Source organism: Marmota flaviventris, chromosome 2, assembly GCF_047511675.1.
Source record: "Marmota flaviventris isolate mMarFla1 chromosome 2, mMarFla1.hap1, whole genome shotgun sequence".
Lineage (NCBI taxonomy): Eukaryota > Metazoa > Chordata > Mammalia > Rodentia > Sciuridae > Marmota > Marmota flaviventris.
Genome location: NC_092499.1, coordinates 22,491,742 through 22,508,303, shown reverse-complemented (window position 1 = coordinate 22,508,303; position 16,562 = coordinate 22,491,742). Strand labels below are relative to the sequence as shown.

The 16,562-nt window shown below is 38.4% G+C and overlaps 1 protein-coding gene across 1 annotated transcript in view; it reads right to left on the bottom strand.

The window, feature by feature from the left end:
• The window catches only part of Sel1l (SEL1L adaptor subunit of SYVN1 ubiquitin ligase), a 56,832-nt gene extending 52,031 nt beyond the window's left edge, over positions 1–4,801 (bottom strand). The window contains exon 1 of the mRNA XM_027931606.2: positions 4,632–4,801. Coding sequence (XP_027787407.1) covers positions 4,632–4,701 — 70 coding nt within the window. The 5' untranslated portion in view covers positions 4,702–4,801. The remainder of the gene's footprint in view (positions 1–4,631) is intronic.
• Between the last annotated feature and the right edge of the window lie 11,761 nt (positions 4,802–16,562).

Sequence of the window (16,562 nt, the reverse complement as noted above, 5' to 3'; positions counted from 1 at the left end):
TTCACTGGCAGATAAAAAAAAACAAAAACACAAAACTGTCAGATGATCTCTAGGTTTTCCTTCTTGTTCTTAAGATTACCTGATTTTATGTAGAAGTAAGATTCAGTATTTTCTGCTCCATAAGATAGGAGGAATTAACCAATAGATTCTCTAAGACCATTTGATTTTTACTGGAAAATTTAGTTGTTATCTTTACTTCAAATAGTTCTATTTTAAAGATTATTTGTAAGTTACAACTATAACAAAAACATGTTTTGAACTGTATTGTCATTAAAGCTAACTTAAAGAAATATAATCAACTCATGCAAAAATTTACAACTCTATTTTACAATTACTCATTTGTTTTGAATATCTGAGAAACCAGTCTACTTCTGACTATGAAAATGTCTCAAATCCAAAGACATTTAAATTATAGCTAGTATTCATATTCACTTACTTTACTTTCCTCATATGTTTGGATTTTGGCAGGTGGGAGAAAGGTATGGCATGTCGGTCCCACAGTGCACTTAACATTTAGGTAGTGATGTCAATTAACAATCATCCTTCCTGCTAACTTCTTTCCAAACATAACCTTAAGCCAAGTTCTAACAGATGGCTCAAGTTCCATTCTCAGCAAATCTTTAGATAAATGAAAAATTCATCTCTATTATTAATTATATCAGAGTTGTATGTGTAGATGTAGTTAAGCATAGATGTATTATGTAGTTAATGTATCAAGAGAAGTCATTAGGTGTGCAAATGTGTATGATACATCCCAAAGACTGAAACCTGGATTAGACGGAACTCTACTAATTACTGAATCTAGTACCTTGTCACAACAGGTCAAAAAGGTAGCCAATAAGTAAGTAATGTAGACACCTATAAGTAAATTTAAGGACATACACATTTGTAGAACTACAAACTTTTAGGCATTACAAGAGCAAAATGTGTTTCTGAACTCTAAGAGACATGACCGTGACATCAGGGTTATTTCATGTGAATTGCATCATGCTTCTCTTTTCCTCTCTCTTTACAAACTAGGAATACACACTAAGATTGCTGATAAATAAAAGAACTTTCTCAGTTACTAAACTAGGAAAGCCTACTTCAGGTAGCCATCTAAAAGCATAAGCTATTTTCTCTTTTAAACTGATATTTACATTCACATAATATATTTTTTAAAGAGCTGTTTATGCCCTAAGCACTCCCATATGTAACAAGCAGCTAAAGATGAAAAACACTGGAGTAATCTATAAACAAAAAGTAAATAGTACTTTTTTTTTTAATCAGAATACAGACATCAAGTAACAAAATGTGAAAGAATTCAATAAAGAGCTGTGGATTTCTCATTTACCAGTATCATATCCAAAATACAATTGTTCACACTATTTCATTAACTGTACATTTTCCTTTAAAAAAGATCAATATTCATTATACCAGCTAACAAAGCCACAAAGTATCAGGATACTTTTTAAGGAAAAGCAATTATACAAAGTTTAGTGAAAAGAGACCAGATACCCTTGTCTTCTGCTCTGTCACTTTGCTTAGGATCTGTACACATTCTGGGATATTCTTGATTCTGAATTCCCCCAAAGCTGAGGCCTCTTAAAAGCTAAGTATGACACTGGCTTCATCACTTAGTTAATTTGGACAGACATGGTTGAGTGTCAAAAGTTTGCTCAGCCTCCATTTTCTCAATCTGTCAAAAGGGAATGGATGACACCATCTGTCCTGTTCATTTGCAATGTTCTAAGAAATGAAAGCCATGAAATTCAATATCCTTCTTAAAATTTACTCTCTGAATTTATGGTATTAATATAACTATTATCTGAAATACCTGGCAGTGGATCTAATTTAAAAGACTCTGTAACACTGTACATCATAAATAAAGTAAATATTGTTTGCATCTTTCCGCAAAAAATAAAGTTTTTTTTTTTTTTTTGGTGTGTGTGTATGTGCGTGCCACGCTAGGGACTGAACCCAGGGCTCCTGCATGCTAAGCACATCCTCTGCCACTGAACTATACCTCTAGCCCCAAGAAAGCATGTATTTCTAAATGAGAAACATTATACCTTTTCACTTATATCTTGAGAAAAAACTTTTTAATCCTCTTTATTCACAGGGAAAGGAAGCATTTCTAATGTAAGTATCATATTTCTACGTCTTTATTAATAGGATCAAGATCTTCTTTGTTGGCTAACTATATTTTACCTGGTTATAAATGCAACTCTTCCTGGGTAACAATTCACATTTACGTTAAAGTTACTACCCCAAAACTGGTTTTAATACAAGAGCAAAGCTTTAATTCTAAACTCTTACAACTAGGCTGAAATTCTGTATAAAACAAGCACTTTAATGAATGAAAAAGTCAATTGAAAAATCTAAGCACTTAATTTATAAAACTTTATATCACATGTTTTATGATACTTACACTAATTAGTACAACCCAGTTGTCTCTTGTTTTATATGGAGGACTCATTCCAGGATTCTCCACCCACAAACCCCGGGACAACAAAAGCTGAGGATGCTAAAAGTCCCTTATATAAAAGTACGTAGTATTTGTATATAACTTACACCCTTTCTTACTTATAATACCTAGTAGAATGGAAATGCTAGGTAAGTAGTTGTTACATTGTTTAGAAGACAATGACAAGGAAAAAAAGCTTGTACATGCTCAATACAAACACTTTCCCCCAAATATTTTCCATCTTTAGTTGGCTAAATCTGCTGGAATTTGTTGATAGGAAGGGCCAACTGGTCTTTATTAACTTTTACATGGTTATCTATATTATTTTAGTCTCAGCTAAGATTTTGCCTTTACCAGGGAAATGTTTTGGCACAGCTTTCACAACGATGGAAATCAAAACAGACATTTCTTTTTTTGCAGTGCTGTGAATTGAACCCAGGGCTTTGTGCATGTGAGGCAAACACTCTACCAACTGAGCTACATCCCCAGCCCAAACATAGACATTTCCTGAACCTTTACTTACACCAATACACATAAAGTTAACACTTCAGTGTCAACAGTGTTTTATTATAACATTCTCAGAGACCCAACTGTTGATCTTCAAATATCATCTCCACTGACATGGAGCTCTGTGCATATGAAACAAAGTCAAAAGAAAACATAGGGAAATTTGAATGCTTTAATTTTCTTTAAACTCTGCAAACTGAATTCAGAGAGATGTATGTCTTTAATTAGTGCAGTTCTCAAACTTTAGTGTGAAGAATCACTTACAGACCATATTTCTGTACAAATCCTTGACCTATTCCAGAACTAAAACCGAATTCTTAACAAAACCTAAGAGAAATTCTGTTGAAAGTGGTCCATCAGTTACTTTACCCATTAAACTCAACGGCTTAATTTCTTACTTTTTTTGATCAAACAACTGCTAGAGGTGTTTCAAGAATTATGTACTATATAGTCTTAAAAGACTTGGTATGAACACAGGCCATTACTACAACTGGAGTAGAATGGACCTCAAAGTATGCTGGCAGTGAAGTAGTGTGCATATGGTTCTTACTTTTAAAATGGTATCTCAAATCACATCACAGATAGAATTTTGGTTTAGGTCTCTTATTTTAGAAGCAGGATGATGTTATGGCATTGATTTACAACTGGGGCAGATAATTTGGGGATTTGAATAACCAGCTGGGAAATTTTCTTTGAATTAATGGGAGTTGACATTTATATTCTGTCTTGTTCCAAAAAAATTTAAAGCCACAGAACAGCTATCTTGTTCACTGACACTGATTAAAATTCCAGCTTTCCTATACTAATTGTTTATCAACACTTAGAATATCATGTTTTTTAAAATCAACATTCCCACAAGAGAAGTTTTCTGATGTAAGCAAACCAAAACATCAAAAAGGAAACAATTTTCAAAACCATAGCATAAATTAGATAATTGAAAATAAATTCAAAAGTCCATGAATTTCTGTATCTATATAAAAGGGTGCAACTATTTGTTGTTCAGTTTATGAGGCTCAAGTCTTCCCCCAAAGTGATAAAAATCGCTGTCAACAAACATGGGGCAACTCGGAGACACTGTGACAGAGGTCACCACTTTCTCAGGAAGGTTTCAAAAAGTGGGTTGGAGAGTGGCTACAGTTACATCGTTAAGTCTCTGTTTTAAAAAAGATATAGACTAAGGACCACCTCAGGTGTTAGGCAAACGCACCAAACCACTGTCAACCCCTACCCAGTGCTGTTGGACCCTGCTCTGCCCAAAGTGACAGCTCCAGGTGTGTCAATTACAAAACCTAAACGGAGGGTTCCAGGCTCGAGGAACCCTAATCTACACAAGGGTCGAGGAAGCCCCAGCCGGGGTCATGTTGGGAGTCTAAGCCAGTTGTGGGGATTCATTCCCATAGAGTCAATTCCTTATCCGTGAGAAGCCATGTAAAGTTTGTTACGTTGAGAAAGAGGTGTGGGCAGTGTAACCGCCCCTTCCTTTTCTCCCCTCCTCCGGCTCCCTAAACACCCACAATACCCAGGCTAACAGAAGCCCAAGGTTAGAGCGAGTGACAGCCCTGTACGAGTGTGATTAGAGACAGCGGAGTCCCGGTCCCTGAGCCCCCACGGCCCTGACCACCGACCGAGGCCGGGGGGCGGCGGCTCCGGCCTTCAGGCCGCGGGGAAATATACTGACCCGAGGACGCCAAGGCCGAGCCCAGTAGCACCGCACAGAGCAGTAGCGTCAGCCCGACCCGGACCTGCATCCTGTTCTCGCGACCGCTGCCACCCCCTGGAGCTGTCGCCTTCACCTCTGCCACCACGGACTCAGCGGCCGCCGCCTCGCCACTGCTCTTCCTGCTCTAGCTTTCTTTCTCCGCCCCTTCCCAGGCCTCCCTGACCCTGAGCGCAGCCAATCCCTGATCGCGGTCGCGGATTTCTCGCCCAATCGCTGTGTTCGCCCCGCCTTCCTCATTGCTCCCGCCCCGAGGTCATCTATTGGCCAATCATTGTCCGAAGCTCCCACACCAGCTTTCCTGGTTGGACCACGGCCTCACCGACATGGCCCCAGCTAATTGGTAGCTCTTAAATCAGAGAGTGAGTCAAAGGCTCGGAGAAAAATTTTCCCAGTACTACAATTACCACAATACACTTCGTGTGATTGACGGGCGTGTGCTCTTGGGAAGCGTAGTCCATCCTGGGGCAAGCTCTAGTGCAGGTGGCTGTGGAAGTTAGGAGAATTTAAGAACGCTTGAGCTAGATATTAACACAAGGCTGTGAATCCACTTTTATGTTTTGCTTTGGGGCCAAAGTAAATATCAAGGAACACATGAGGTTAAGACATGTTATCTGTTAACCATCTCTATTTTATTCAGAAAATTCGAATTGAACATAGTGACAGGAGCATTGAGAACAATGCAACTTTTTTTTTTTAAAGCTTTAGTTTTTTTTTAAATTTTAGATTTTTAATAAATTTACTTTTAAAAATATTTACATAAAAGAGTACCGTGGTATATGAAAATCAGGGTGCAACTAACTACTGTTTATCCTCTTCCTGACAAAAGGAAATCATATGCAGTACATATTATATCAATGCTACTATTAATTTTTACTAGGGCCACTAGATAATAATCATCTGGAAAACGTGCCAAAAGCTTTTGTAAAACCCTTTCAAACACTTGTCCTCATATCTCTGATCTGTGAATTGCAGTGTTTTCTTCTTCCTTGACCAGAAAAGAGGCTATATTTGTGAGTGTGGAGATGGAGGTAATAGCCACAGCGTTGTGTAAACAGAAATACTTAATATAACACTTAGGGATTCAGGAATGTTCCTTCTGGAGCAGGGCAATAGCTTCATGCCCCCACCCCTTCTTTCATCAAATTGCGTCATTCTGATTTCCCTAGTACCTATCTGCAATCAAGGCATTTGCCAATCTGGGCATCTTTCTTCTTTGAGAGGAAATCATTTTTTTTTCCTTCTTTCCCCAGTAACAATCTAAAAAACTAACTGCTGTTCTTCACCTTAGAGGAGATGAAAGATATTATCTGACAAAAAGTTCTCTTTTCTACTTAACCTCCTTGGCTCTTACCTCCATTTATGTCACTAACATGTTTTCTCATCGTTTGTCTGTTTTTAAATCATAGAGTAAAATAATTTTCTTCCCATTTTTCATATAATCGTATCCCTCTTATTTTAAAATTTACTTTTGTATCAATTTACATTTTTTTTCTCCTTCTTACTGGAAACTTCCTGAATGGGTCACATTTCCCTTACCTGGATGATGCACCCAAGGTCTAGTAGTTATATTTTCAGATCATTCTCCCATCACTCTAAGTCACATACTAGAACCATACTAATTTTCATTAAACACTACTTTCATATGCCTATTTAAAATTTTTCAATGGCCTCTTTTTTCATAGACTAAAGAACATTAGAAATTTGTCAATTCACAGATTAGGAGAATGTGCTGACAGTCCTCTTTTGGTGAAGTACTGGGGAAGAAACTTCTGCCATCCACAAAAGGAGTGTTGACTATCTGATCATAAGATTGGGGAAGGTTCTCTGCATAGTTAAGGCCCAGCTTCTTTTTAATTTTTGTCTTTAGGAATTCTTATTGTTAAGGCCCTGTGCTGGGTTCTTTAACTTTTTAAAAACTGCTTTATAATTTTCCACATTAACATAATCTTGCCTTGCTATGGGCTTCCCTACCCACCTCTCATCTGCCCTTACTTCTTTGCTGCAGCCCTAGTATCCTTCCCAGTTTTAATTATATTTCTTCTTGGTTGAGATTTCTCCAACTGGTCCTGATACCTCCTTCATCTTCACTTCTCCAAGTATCTATCAAACATTTACAACCTTCCCTCTTACCTGTATTGTAAACTTGCTGAGGTCAGTGACAATCACATGATCCTATATATAGTAATAGAACACTGAACTTGCCACATACTAGCACTAGATTATTATGGTTGATTGATAGATACAACTTCCCTGTCTGTTGTGAATTTCAAAAGAGAGATTCAGGAAAAATGCACTTACTACACCGTGGAGTGCTCTATAGATAATATTTCTTATTAACTGCTTATAAGGATGGAAATTAGTTTTATTCCTTTAATTTGAAAGGGTTTAGAACTACTAGAGCTTTTGCCATTAACCAGCAGAATAACTAATACATTCTGCAAATGCTCCATAAGATCTTGACTTCCAGGGGAAATTCCGAATCTCCAAAGCAGGTTCAAGTGAAGGTGTGGGAAAGTCGGATTTATTTGGTCAGTCGGCTACGCTGCATGCTGTTTAATTTTAAAAAAAAGTTTGCAAATTCTCCACAGCCTTATCCAGGCTGAGCATACACCCCCCAAGGTCTCTGCCAACATTCCCCTTTAAGATTATGTACTCACTCTACTGGTACAAAATGTTAATGTTATTGTTTATTAATTCATAGACTTCTTTTATATTTGCTCAGCTGTGCTCTATTCTGCCTGTCCCTATAAAAGTGTTCTGGGTCATTGTCATAGATTTCCAAATTGCAGAAAACTATTTACTTTGCATTACAACATAGCATAGGCTCTAATGGAAAGAGGTAATAGGTCCTGTTTGGTGTAGATAATATTGATACGATTCTCATTTCATTGGGATGAACTAGGCAATAAGCAAATGTTGAGAACCCCCTGAAAGTGTTGAGGACACAAACCCTTCTTGCTTATCACTCCAGGATGACAAGACAATTTTCAGAGACCCTTCCTGAGAATAGTCTGCATAGTTAAGACGCACTTCTTTTTAATTTTGTCTCACCTCCTGAAAATGGAGTGATTATCACTAACTTTCCTGGGCCATTCTTCGGGATTTATCTGATTGGTTATGTGTATAGGCTGCCAGCATTTGTATCAAAGGTATCTGCCAGGGCAGAATTAAGGAGAGAGAAGCAGGATATTTCCCTTAGGGCTTAGAGAAGACTGTTTTCTTTTTTTTGATAGGGGTGAGGTGAATTAAAGCAATTTTTCTTGTGTTTCTTTTTTTATGCACAAATGAAGTACAAATCCTGAAATTATATGGTGAGATGCAAGGACGAGTCTTCTTTTGCTTTCTGAGCTCTTGAAGTAAATAAACAATGGCTTTACACCTCATTGTATCCATTATAACTTCAGGATAGTGTATAGTGTAGATAATAAGTAATCAAAATAAATAACCTTTGGATGTTCATGTCGCATTCCATGATTACAATTAAAGGTCCTAAAGTTCAAAGTGTAGATAACAGATTACAGAGGATTATTTTCATTAAACCTAAGCTTTGAAGCTGATAGAAAGAGAAAGATGGTTTATCAAAGTGACATTTCCTTTGTGGGATCTATTATTACTAAGCAGTATTGAGTTAGAAAAATCCAGTATACTTTAATACCCCGAATAACTGGACAGGGTTCTTTTGGTACAATTTTTATAGAATTGTTAACTTCTAGTTCTGAACAGAGACTGGATTAAAACTAAATTTCAATGAGAACTTTAATTGGATGAACTTTATTTATTTATGTTAAACATTTTTTTTAGTTGTTGATGGACCTTTATTTTATTCATTTATTTCTACGCAGTGCTGAGAATCGAACCCAGTGTCTCACACATGTGAGGCACATGCTCTACCACTGAGCTACAACCCCTGCCCTAATTGGGTGAATTTTATAGGGTCGAGATAAACAGCTTGGAGCTCCCATTAAATTCAGAATACTTAACCCTTCAGTAGGTGACAGTGTGTTTAATTAGGGAAAGAATTTTGTCTTCCCTTTTCCCCCTTCCTTCCACAGTATTTTTTGAGCACCTTCAATGTCCTCTGGCCAAAGACCACCAGGAACACATCTGCAGTTGAGCACAGTAACAGTAACTCTGTTACTCATTGCACTGTGGAGGAACACACACCATGGGTTATCTCAGAGTGTTATAGGGCGGGAGTCTGCCAAGAAACTGAGGTAGTGCAAAGACTCCACCTACCCTGCTTCAAACTCCAATTCTTGCAATCAGTTCAGAATGATTCAGACGTGTCATTCAGAGTAACAGGCATGAGTCTTTTTAGAAGAATAGGAAAGGGGAAAGGAGGGAAACTCCTAAGGGAGAACATGGATCCTCTTAGGAAAAAAAATGGTGTGTTTCTCCTGCCCTTCTATTTTATTGGGGGGGGGGGGGTCCCAGAGAAGTTTGAAGAGAGTCTCACCCAGGTCCACTTCTTGATTTTTGACTGACAGCATGATGTCATCAGACTTTCAAGTCCCCACTGCAGTGAAAACTCTAGGTCATTTTGGCCCATGTTGATCAGTTCTGCTTGGACTGTTCTTACAAGTTTTATGTTTAGGGGGAATTATCCTTATCTCCCTAAGTTGTGGGATCTAGTTTGTGTAAGGATCACAGAAGTTCCCCTCTTCAGGGTAGCTTGCATTCCTCTTGATATTATTTTGTGCCTGTAATAGCATATAATTTGCAGAGGAATGCAACATACCCTGTAGACTTAAGCCAGGCAGGGCTGCAGGTAAATTGCTTTTCATTTATTTATTTTTTAGCTGTAGTTGGACACATCTCTTTATTTATTTAATTTTATGTGGTGCTGAGGATTGAACCCAGGGCCTCACACGTGCTAGGCAAGCACTCTACCGCTGAGCCACAACCCCAGACCCAGGTAAATTGCTTTTTAAAAGTGAAAGCATGTGGTGGTCAGTACAGTCGTCCAAGTTTATAGAACCTCATGTTACCCCTGCTCATGTCTATCTGTCTCCTATAAAGATGATATTTTGAAGAAGCTATTATAGAATTTGGACTTTTGTTTGGTGATTTGTGGAGGGTCTAGGGAAGTTAGATTTGCTCTGGATCGGATGCTTTTAGAAGTGCCTATGTTTCCTTTGACTTGGTAGAATAAATCAACAAATATTAAGAGAGGGGAGATTAGAATGAGGATAGAACTATATTTGGTAAACAAGTAGCAGTCATTCATTCTGGCTTAAAAGAGGAAGTACTTGGTATTCTGTGGGTGGCACAGCGAACTTGTCTTTGTATATGCTTAGATAAAATTATGTGTCTCATCACATTCTGCCTGAGCTTGAGATTCCATGAGATTGCTTATGTCTAATTGGAGAATCACAGAACCTGGTGGTCAGTGCCAGGTCCACTGCTGAATGTCAGGATCAGCTTTGTTTTTCTTTCTTAGTATGTATTATATGATACACTGCTGTAAATAAAATAGACAAAACCTGGAGTTTATATTCTAAATAGGGAGAGAATAAGAATAAAATAAGCAAGTAAACTGTAATATATTAGAAAGTGATAAGTGCTATGGAGGAAAAATAAAGCGGGAAGGGGAAGAAGGAGGCTGAGGGAGGAGTCCATTTAAATTCAAAATGGGGAAGACCAGGGCAGGCTTCCCCCATAAAGCTGGGGTTGAGTAAAGACTGAAAGATTATGAGGGAATGAGCTGTGAAGATACCCAGTGAAGAGCTTTCCAGGAATAGAGAGAAGGTTGTGTAAAGGCGAGAGCGTGTCTGCTCTGTGCTAAGGAACTCTGAACTAGGAACTCTATGGTTACAGAAGAAGGGGAGGGAGGGAGAAGCACAGTACGAGGTCAGAGAAGTGATTGGGACCAGATGTTTTTGGATATTCGGCCAATATTAAGGGGCAAACAGAATGCTACTTTTTTTCTCTTTTTTATTGGTGCATTATAGTTGTATGTAATGGTAGGATTTGTCGTTACAGATTAGTGGAATGCTACTTTTGATGGCATTGAGACTGATTATCTGGACTTGCAGCTTGGATAGAGGTCTAGAGATCTTCTCTCTCTTACAGAGGAATGATAAAATTTATTACACAAACTATTATTTGTTTGTATATAATGCCAAAGGGACCAATTAAAAACAATTGAACAATTGTATCACAAGTTTAATTCAGCCGGGCATGGCTATGCATGCCTGTTATCCCAGCTACTGGAGGATTTCAAATTTGAGAGCAGCCTGAGAAATTTAGGAGACCCTGTCCCTGTTAGAAGAAGAAAAAGGAGGAGGAGGAAAAGGAGGAGAAAGAGGTAATGACAATCACCTCCAAATGCAGTTCAGCAGTAGAGCACCTGTCTAGTGATATGGTTTAGATATAAGATGTTCCCTGAAAAACTCATATTAGGCAATGCCAGAATGTTCAGAGTTGAAATGATGGGATTATGAGAGCTGTAACGTCTTCAGTGGATTGATTCATTTGATAGATTAATAATTTGAATGGGCTGGATGTGGAGGCGCACTCCTATTATCCCAGCGGCTCGGGAAGGCTGAGGCAGGAGGATTGTGAGTTCAAAGCCAGCCTCAGCAACTTTGTGAGGCCTTAGCAACTCCGTGAGACCCTGTCTCTAAATAAAATATTATAAAGGGCTGGGGATGTGGCTTAGGGGTTAAGCACCCCTGGGTTCAATCCTAAGTACCAAAAAAAAAAAAATTGAATAGACTATTGAGTGATAACTGTAAGCAGTTGACGCAGGGCTGAATAAACTAGGTCATGGGGAGGAAGGGTGCCCTTGGGAATTAAATCTTGTCCCTTGCTCTGCATGCTCTTGCTCCCCTTCTGCGCTTCCCAACTGCCAATAGCTAAGCAGCTTTCCTCTGCACCCCACCCTCTTATCATGATGTGCTGCCTCATCTCAGGTCCAGAGCAATGCAGTCAACAGACCATGGACTGAACCTCTGAAACTGTGAGCCTAAAATAACTCTTTTCTCTTCTAAGTTGTTCCTGACAATTCTCTGTTGCAGCCACAAAAAGCTTACTAACAAAACTAGCACATGTAAGGTCCTGAGTTTCATCACCAGCACCAAAAGAAGAAAGTCTGATTCAGAGAAGTTCACCTATTGGTTAGGAGTTGAGATGGATAAGTGCAAAATGGCCATTTTAAGAGAAAGATCTTCAAATAAGGGAAATACTGTTACTGTAAATGCAAATCACTTTGGTGATGGCTGATAGTAATTTTAGATCAAAGGGCTGCATTGGCAAAAAGAAATATGCATATTATACATATACTAAAATGTGTAAATATATGTTTCAAATACACATGAAAACTATGTTTATGTAAACACACATTTATATGTAATTAGAACAAGCAGCATAAGAATTGAGAGTTAAGTTGCAGATACACTGCTATTTTTCTCCTAAGTATGTTAGTGTGTATTTCCTGAAAGAAATTTCTCTTATATAACCACAGCACTATTATCAGTCAGACATTTAATAACTGATTCAATACCAACCACAGAATTTATTCAGATTGCACCAATTTTCTTTAATTATTTCCTTTCTAACAACAGTACATCCAAGAGATGGAGGTGTATCCAGTTTGTGGTTAATATCCCTTTATCTGGATCATTTCCTGTAGTTTGTGTGTTTGTGTTTTCCTGAATCTTTTGACACTGAGTTTTTAAAATGCAAAATAGCCAGTTATTTTGTAGAATGTGTTCTAATTTCAGTTTGTGTCATGATCAGATTTAGGTGTTGCACTGAGTGTGAAGTGATGCTGAATTTTCCCCAGTGCCCCAGATGTGCAGGCAAATGCTATTGGTGAGTCCCTGGCAAAGATGATCTTGATCAAATAAAGGAAATAATATTACTGTAAATGCAAATCACTTCAGTGATGACATTAATTTACCTTTTGAAATTAATATGTATTTTGTAGGGCATACAGTAAGACTAAGTAGATATTACATGATTCTTAATTCTCCTCCAAATTTTATCATGTATACATTCAGGATTCTTGCCTGATGGAATTATTTTTGTAATAGTTGCCAAATGGTGAATTTCTAATTTCATCATTTCTTCTAGTGTTTATTGTTGACTTTCTAGTGGAGGCAGAGTTTTCTTACTTGTTCATCTAATCAATTAATTTATATTGGTGTAGTCAGATTGTTTACTCACTAGGTTATAATCTTTGATTATAATTATTGTAAGATTATCTCAGAATTGGTTAGTGGATGCTCCTTCAAAGCGACATCTATATCTTTGTGACATGACCCCATCGTTTTTTGAGCTCATCCTTACTGTTTTATATTATTTACATTTTTTATACCTTCCTTGGCTTAGCCCTGGAATCAGCCATTTCTCCATGGAATCCTGCTCCCTTTCACTGAAAAATGATATTTACATTCTAGGAGACTCCTTACTACTGGGGTGTTATTGCTTCTAAAATCTCTTAGCAGACAGAGCTGGGAAGTGTATGTGTGAGTGGTGTGTGTGTGTGTTATTTTTTTTATAGTTTAGTTCTGAAATGTCCCTCAAAGGCTTATTGGTTAAAGGCTTGTCCTCAGTGCAGCAATGTTTAGGAGTGGGGCTTCTGGGAAGTGATTGGATTACAAGGGCTTTTATATCATCAAATGATCAATGCATGGAAGGGTTCATAGTTGAATAGACTGTTGTGGGTGGTGGAAACTGTACAAGATGGAGCCTACTTGGAGAATAGTCACCAGGGGCATGCCCTGGGAGATCATAAGGAGAATTTTTTTTCAAGGAGTTTCTATTAATTTTCTAAAAATAACTTTTTGCTTTGAAATAGTTTGACTCATAAGAATCATAGAAATATGTTCCTGTTCTTTGGTTTTGTTTTGTTTTTATACTGGTGATTGAACCCAGAGGTGCTTTACCATTGACCTTCAGCCTCAGCCCTTCTTGTTTTTTTTTTATTTTGAGACAATCTCACCAAATTGCTTAGAATCTTGCTAAATTGCTGAGGTTGGCCTTGAATTTGTGATCCTCCTGTCTCAGCCTCCTGAGTTTCTGGGATTACAGGCATGTGTCATTGCGCCCGGCTTCCTGTTCATTTTTGATGGGTTGCTGCCCATTTTTGTCTCTTCCATTTCTGCTACTATTCTGGGTGGTATTATTTCTAGTCCATAATCTCTAAGGTTTATTGTGCACTCACCATGTGCCTAGCACTGTGGTAGGCACTTCACATATTTTATGTCAGGTGAACCTTGTTTTAGCAACCTCTAGAAGACTATCATAGTTATTCCTATTTGTCAGTTAGAGAAACCAAGGCATGGTCAAACATTCAGCACCTCTGCCTATTCTACAGCTCAGACTGTGGGTGGCAGAATTTCAACCCAACAGCCTGACTTCGGATAGGAAGGTGAAAGATGAATCCATTCTGTATCAGAATAATTTAGAGACATTTATATATTTTGCACATGAGTATATGTGCAAAGGTTATAAAGTGCATATATATATCTCATATATATATCTTTGAAGTGCATATATGTATATGTATCTCCAAAGGCAAAACAGGATTCACAAAAGAGGAGGCTGGGAGAGGAAAAAACCCTGCCAATTGTCAAGAAACAGTGAGCATTTTAAGCATTTTTGGCAGTTAGCAACTTAGGAATAAGTTAATCTGAGTATTCTATCCTCAAGTAGCCTAACTAAAGGTATTCTCAAAGCAATTTCAATTTATGGATTCTCCAGAATATTTGGGTGTCCAGTTATGGAACACGTGGGACAGGTGCTCTCAGTAAGAGGGCCAAGTTCCTCCATGTGAGTTGACCAGGTCTGCACCATTTCCCTTGTCAGAATGTCCCATTTGTCAAGCCTAAGAACTGACAACTACTATTTAACAACAATTAAATCCATCTCGAAGTCTTGGCAATTCTTGTCCTTTGATGTTTTTTGAAAATTCTTCTGTTTTTCTATTTCCATGATATCCATCCCAATGATAGCCCTCATTACTTCATGTTACATAAACTTGCTGACAGAGTCATCAGATGCATTTCCTCAAACTCTCTTGTCCAAGAAGTTACAAGGTTTTTCCTATAATTTGTGCAAAGAATTCAAATTCCCCTGCTTGAATATCCAGTATCTTTTCTCCCTCTCTTCCTCTGTATATCTAATCATATTTTCCCTTTTCCTTGAATACATCTATGCTGCTTCAGATGTGAGCTTAACCTATTTGTACTATCCTGGACCATCCTATATATTTCCTTTAGCTGGATGACTCATTTTCTGATAATCTTCCTTTACAAAACCCAACTCTAAAGTCTTCTAAAAACATTTCTTAAGAAGTTTTTGTTGTTGTTGGACTCTTTCCCTTTTCCAGAATGTTATTTGTGTTATTTTAATTAGTATGTATTTGGTCTTAAATATTTTGCTATACGTTTTTTTCCCTCAAAATTGTACTTAGGTTGTAATGAGCCAAGTGCTTGAACTGCAGAATAAATGCTATCATAAAGCAAATCTCTTTATTAGGAAGAGGTGTCAACAACCCTGCCAATGGGCTACTTAAATTCATCTTTAATTCTACAAGAATCCATTATAAAGAAAAAAAAAGGCAGAGTACCCGTGTCATTAGGCAAGGGATGAAGTAACAAAACACCATGGACTGTATGACTTAAACATGGAAATTTATTGTCTTACAGTTATGGAGTTGGAAGTCTAAGATCAAGGTGTCTGCTTGATTAGGTTCTGGTGAGAGCCCTCTTCTTGGCCTGAAGACTGATGTTGCCTTCTTGCTGTGGGCTACATGGCCTTTCCTCAGTGTATAGGAGTGGGGAGAAAGATCCCTCCTCTCTCTTATCTTCTTTATAAGGCTACCAGCCTTCTATCAGGTTGGAACCCCATCTACATGACTTCATGTATGGCAGCCCAGCCAGGCTAGCTTAGATAGATTAAAAGAGCCCGAAGATGCAAGAGAAAAATTGATGAAATGCAGTGAAAAGAAGAGGAAAAGCATTCTTCACAACCCCACACAGATCTGCCATATGTCTCTGTGGGTGTGTTTGCCTGTGTGCTGCTAACAGTCATGAGGAATGGTCTGTACAGAAGGAGAATTCCTCCCACATAGTGTCTTGCTTTCTGCCTGGGATTTTTGAAACCTTAGTCCCACAGTTCCTCCTTATACCACAAGGCACAGAGAAACTGTGAAAATGCGGACATGGGGAATATATATATAAGAGGGTCTAGAGTGTGGTTTGGGGTGTGAAGGCATCTGAATATTTTTATATAGCTGGGGAGAGAGGACATGGGGCACGAAAGCCAGCAATCTGGTTTCTGGGAACTGGGAGGGTGGGCCATCCAAATCATTTATAATAAAAGTACATGGCTGAGGTCTTGCAGAATCTTCAGGTCACAGCATGGGGCTGTGAACCAGATCAGCACAGGAAGGTCACGGGAATTGCCAATGTTAAGAGAATAGACAATAGATTATACCAGAAGAGCGCTTCAGTGGACACAGAACTGCTTCTGCCCCCCCCCCCCCCCCGCCAAACCACTGTATAACTCAGACTTTCTCCATGCAAGATGGACCTTAAGATGGGGAGGGTATGTGTGTGTGTGCGTGTGCGTGTGTGTGTGTGTGTGTGTGTGTGAATAGATCTTGCACTGATTCCATTTTAAAGTGGAGGTGACAAAACCAAAACAACAAAAACCATTTATTTTATTAGACCAAGGAAAACGTGACTTTTATCAGACCAGAATAAGTTGTCTGCCATTAGTGAGGATACTAGCACCAAGTTCAGAAGTGAAAATCAATTGTAATGTGTTTTGTGCACTACTGTGACTGGGGAAACGCGTGCTTGGCACATCCTCAGTCATGGTGGAGTCAGCTTAGAAAGACTTGAAGGTCAGACCTGTGGTTTGGTTTCAGTTGCCTGT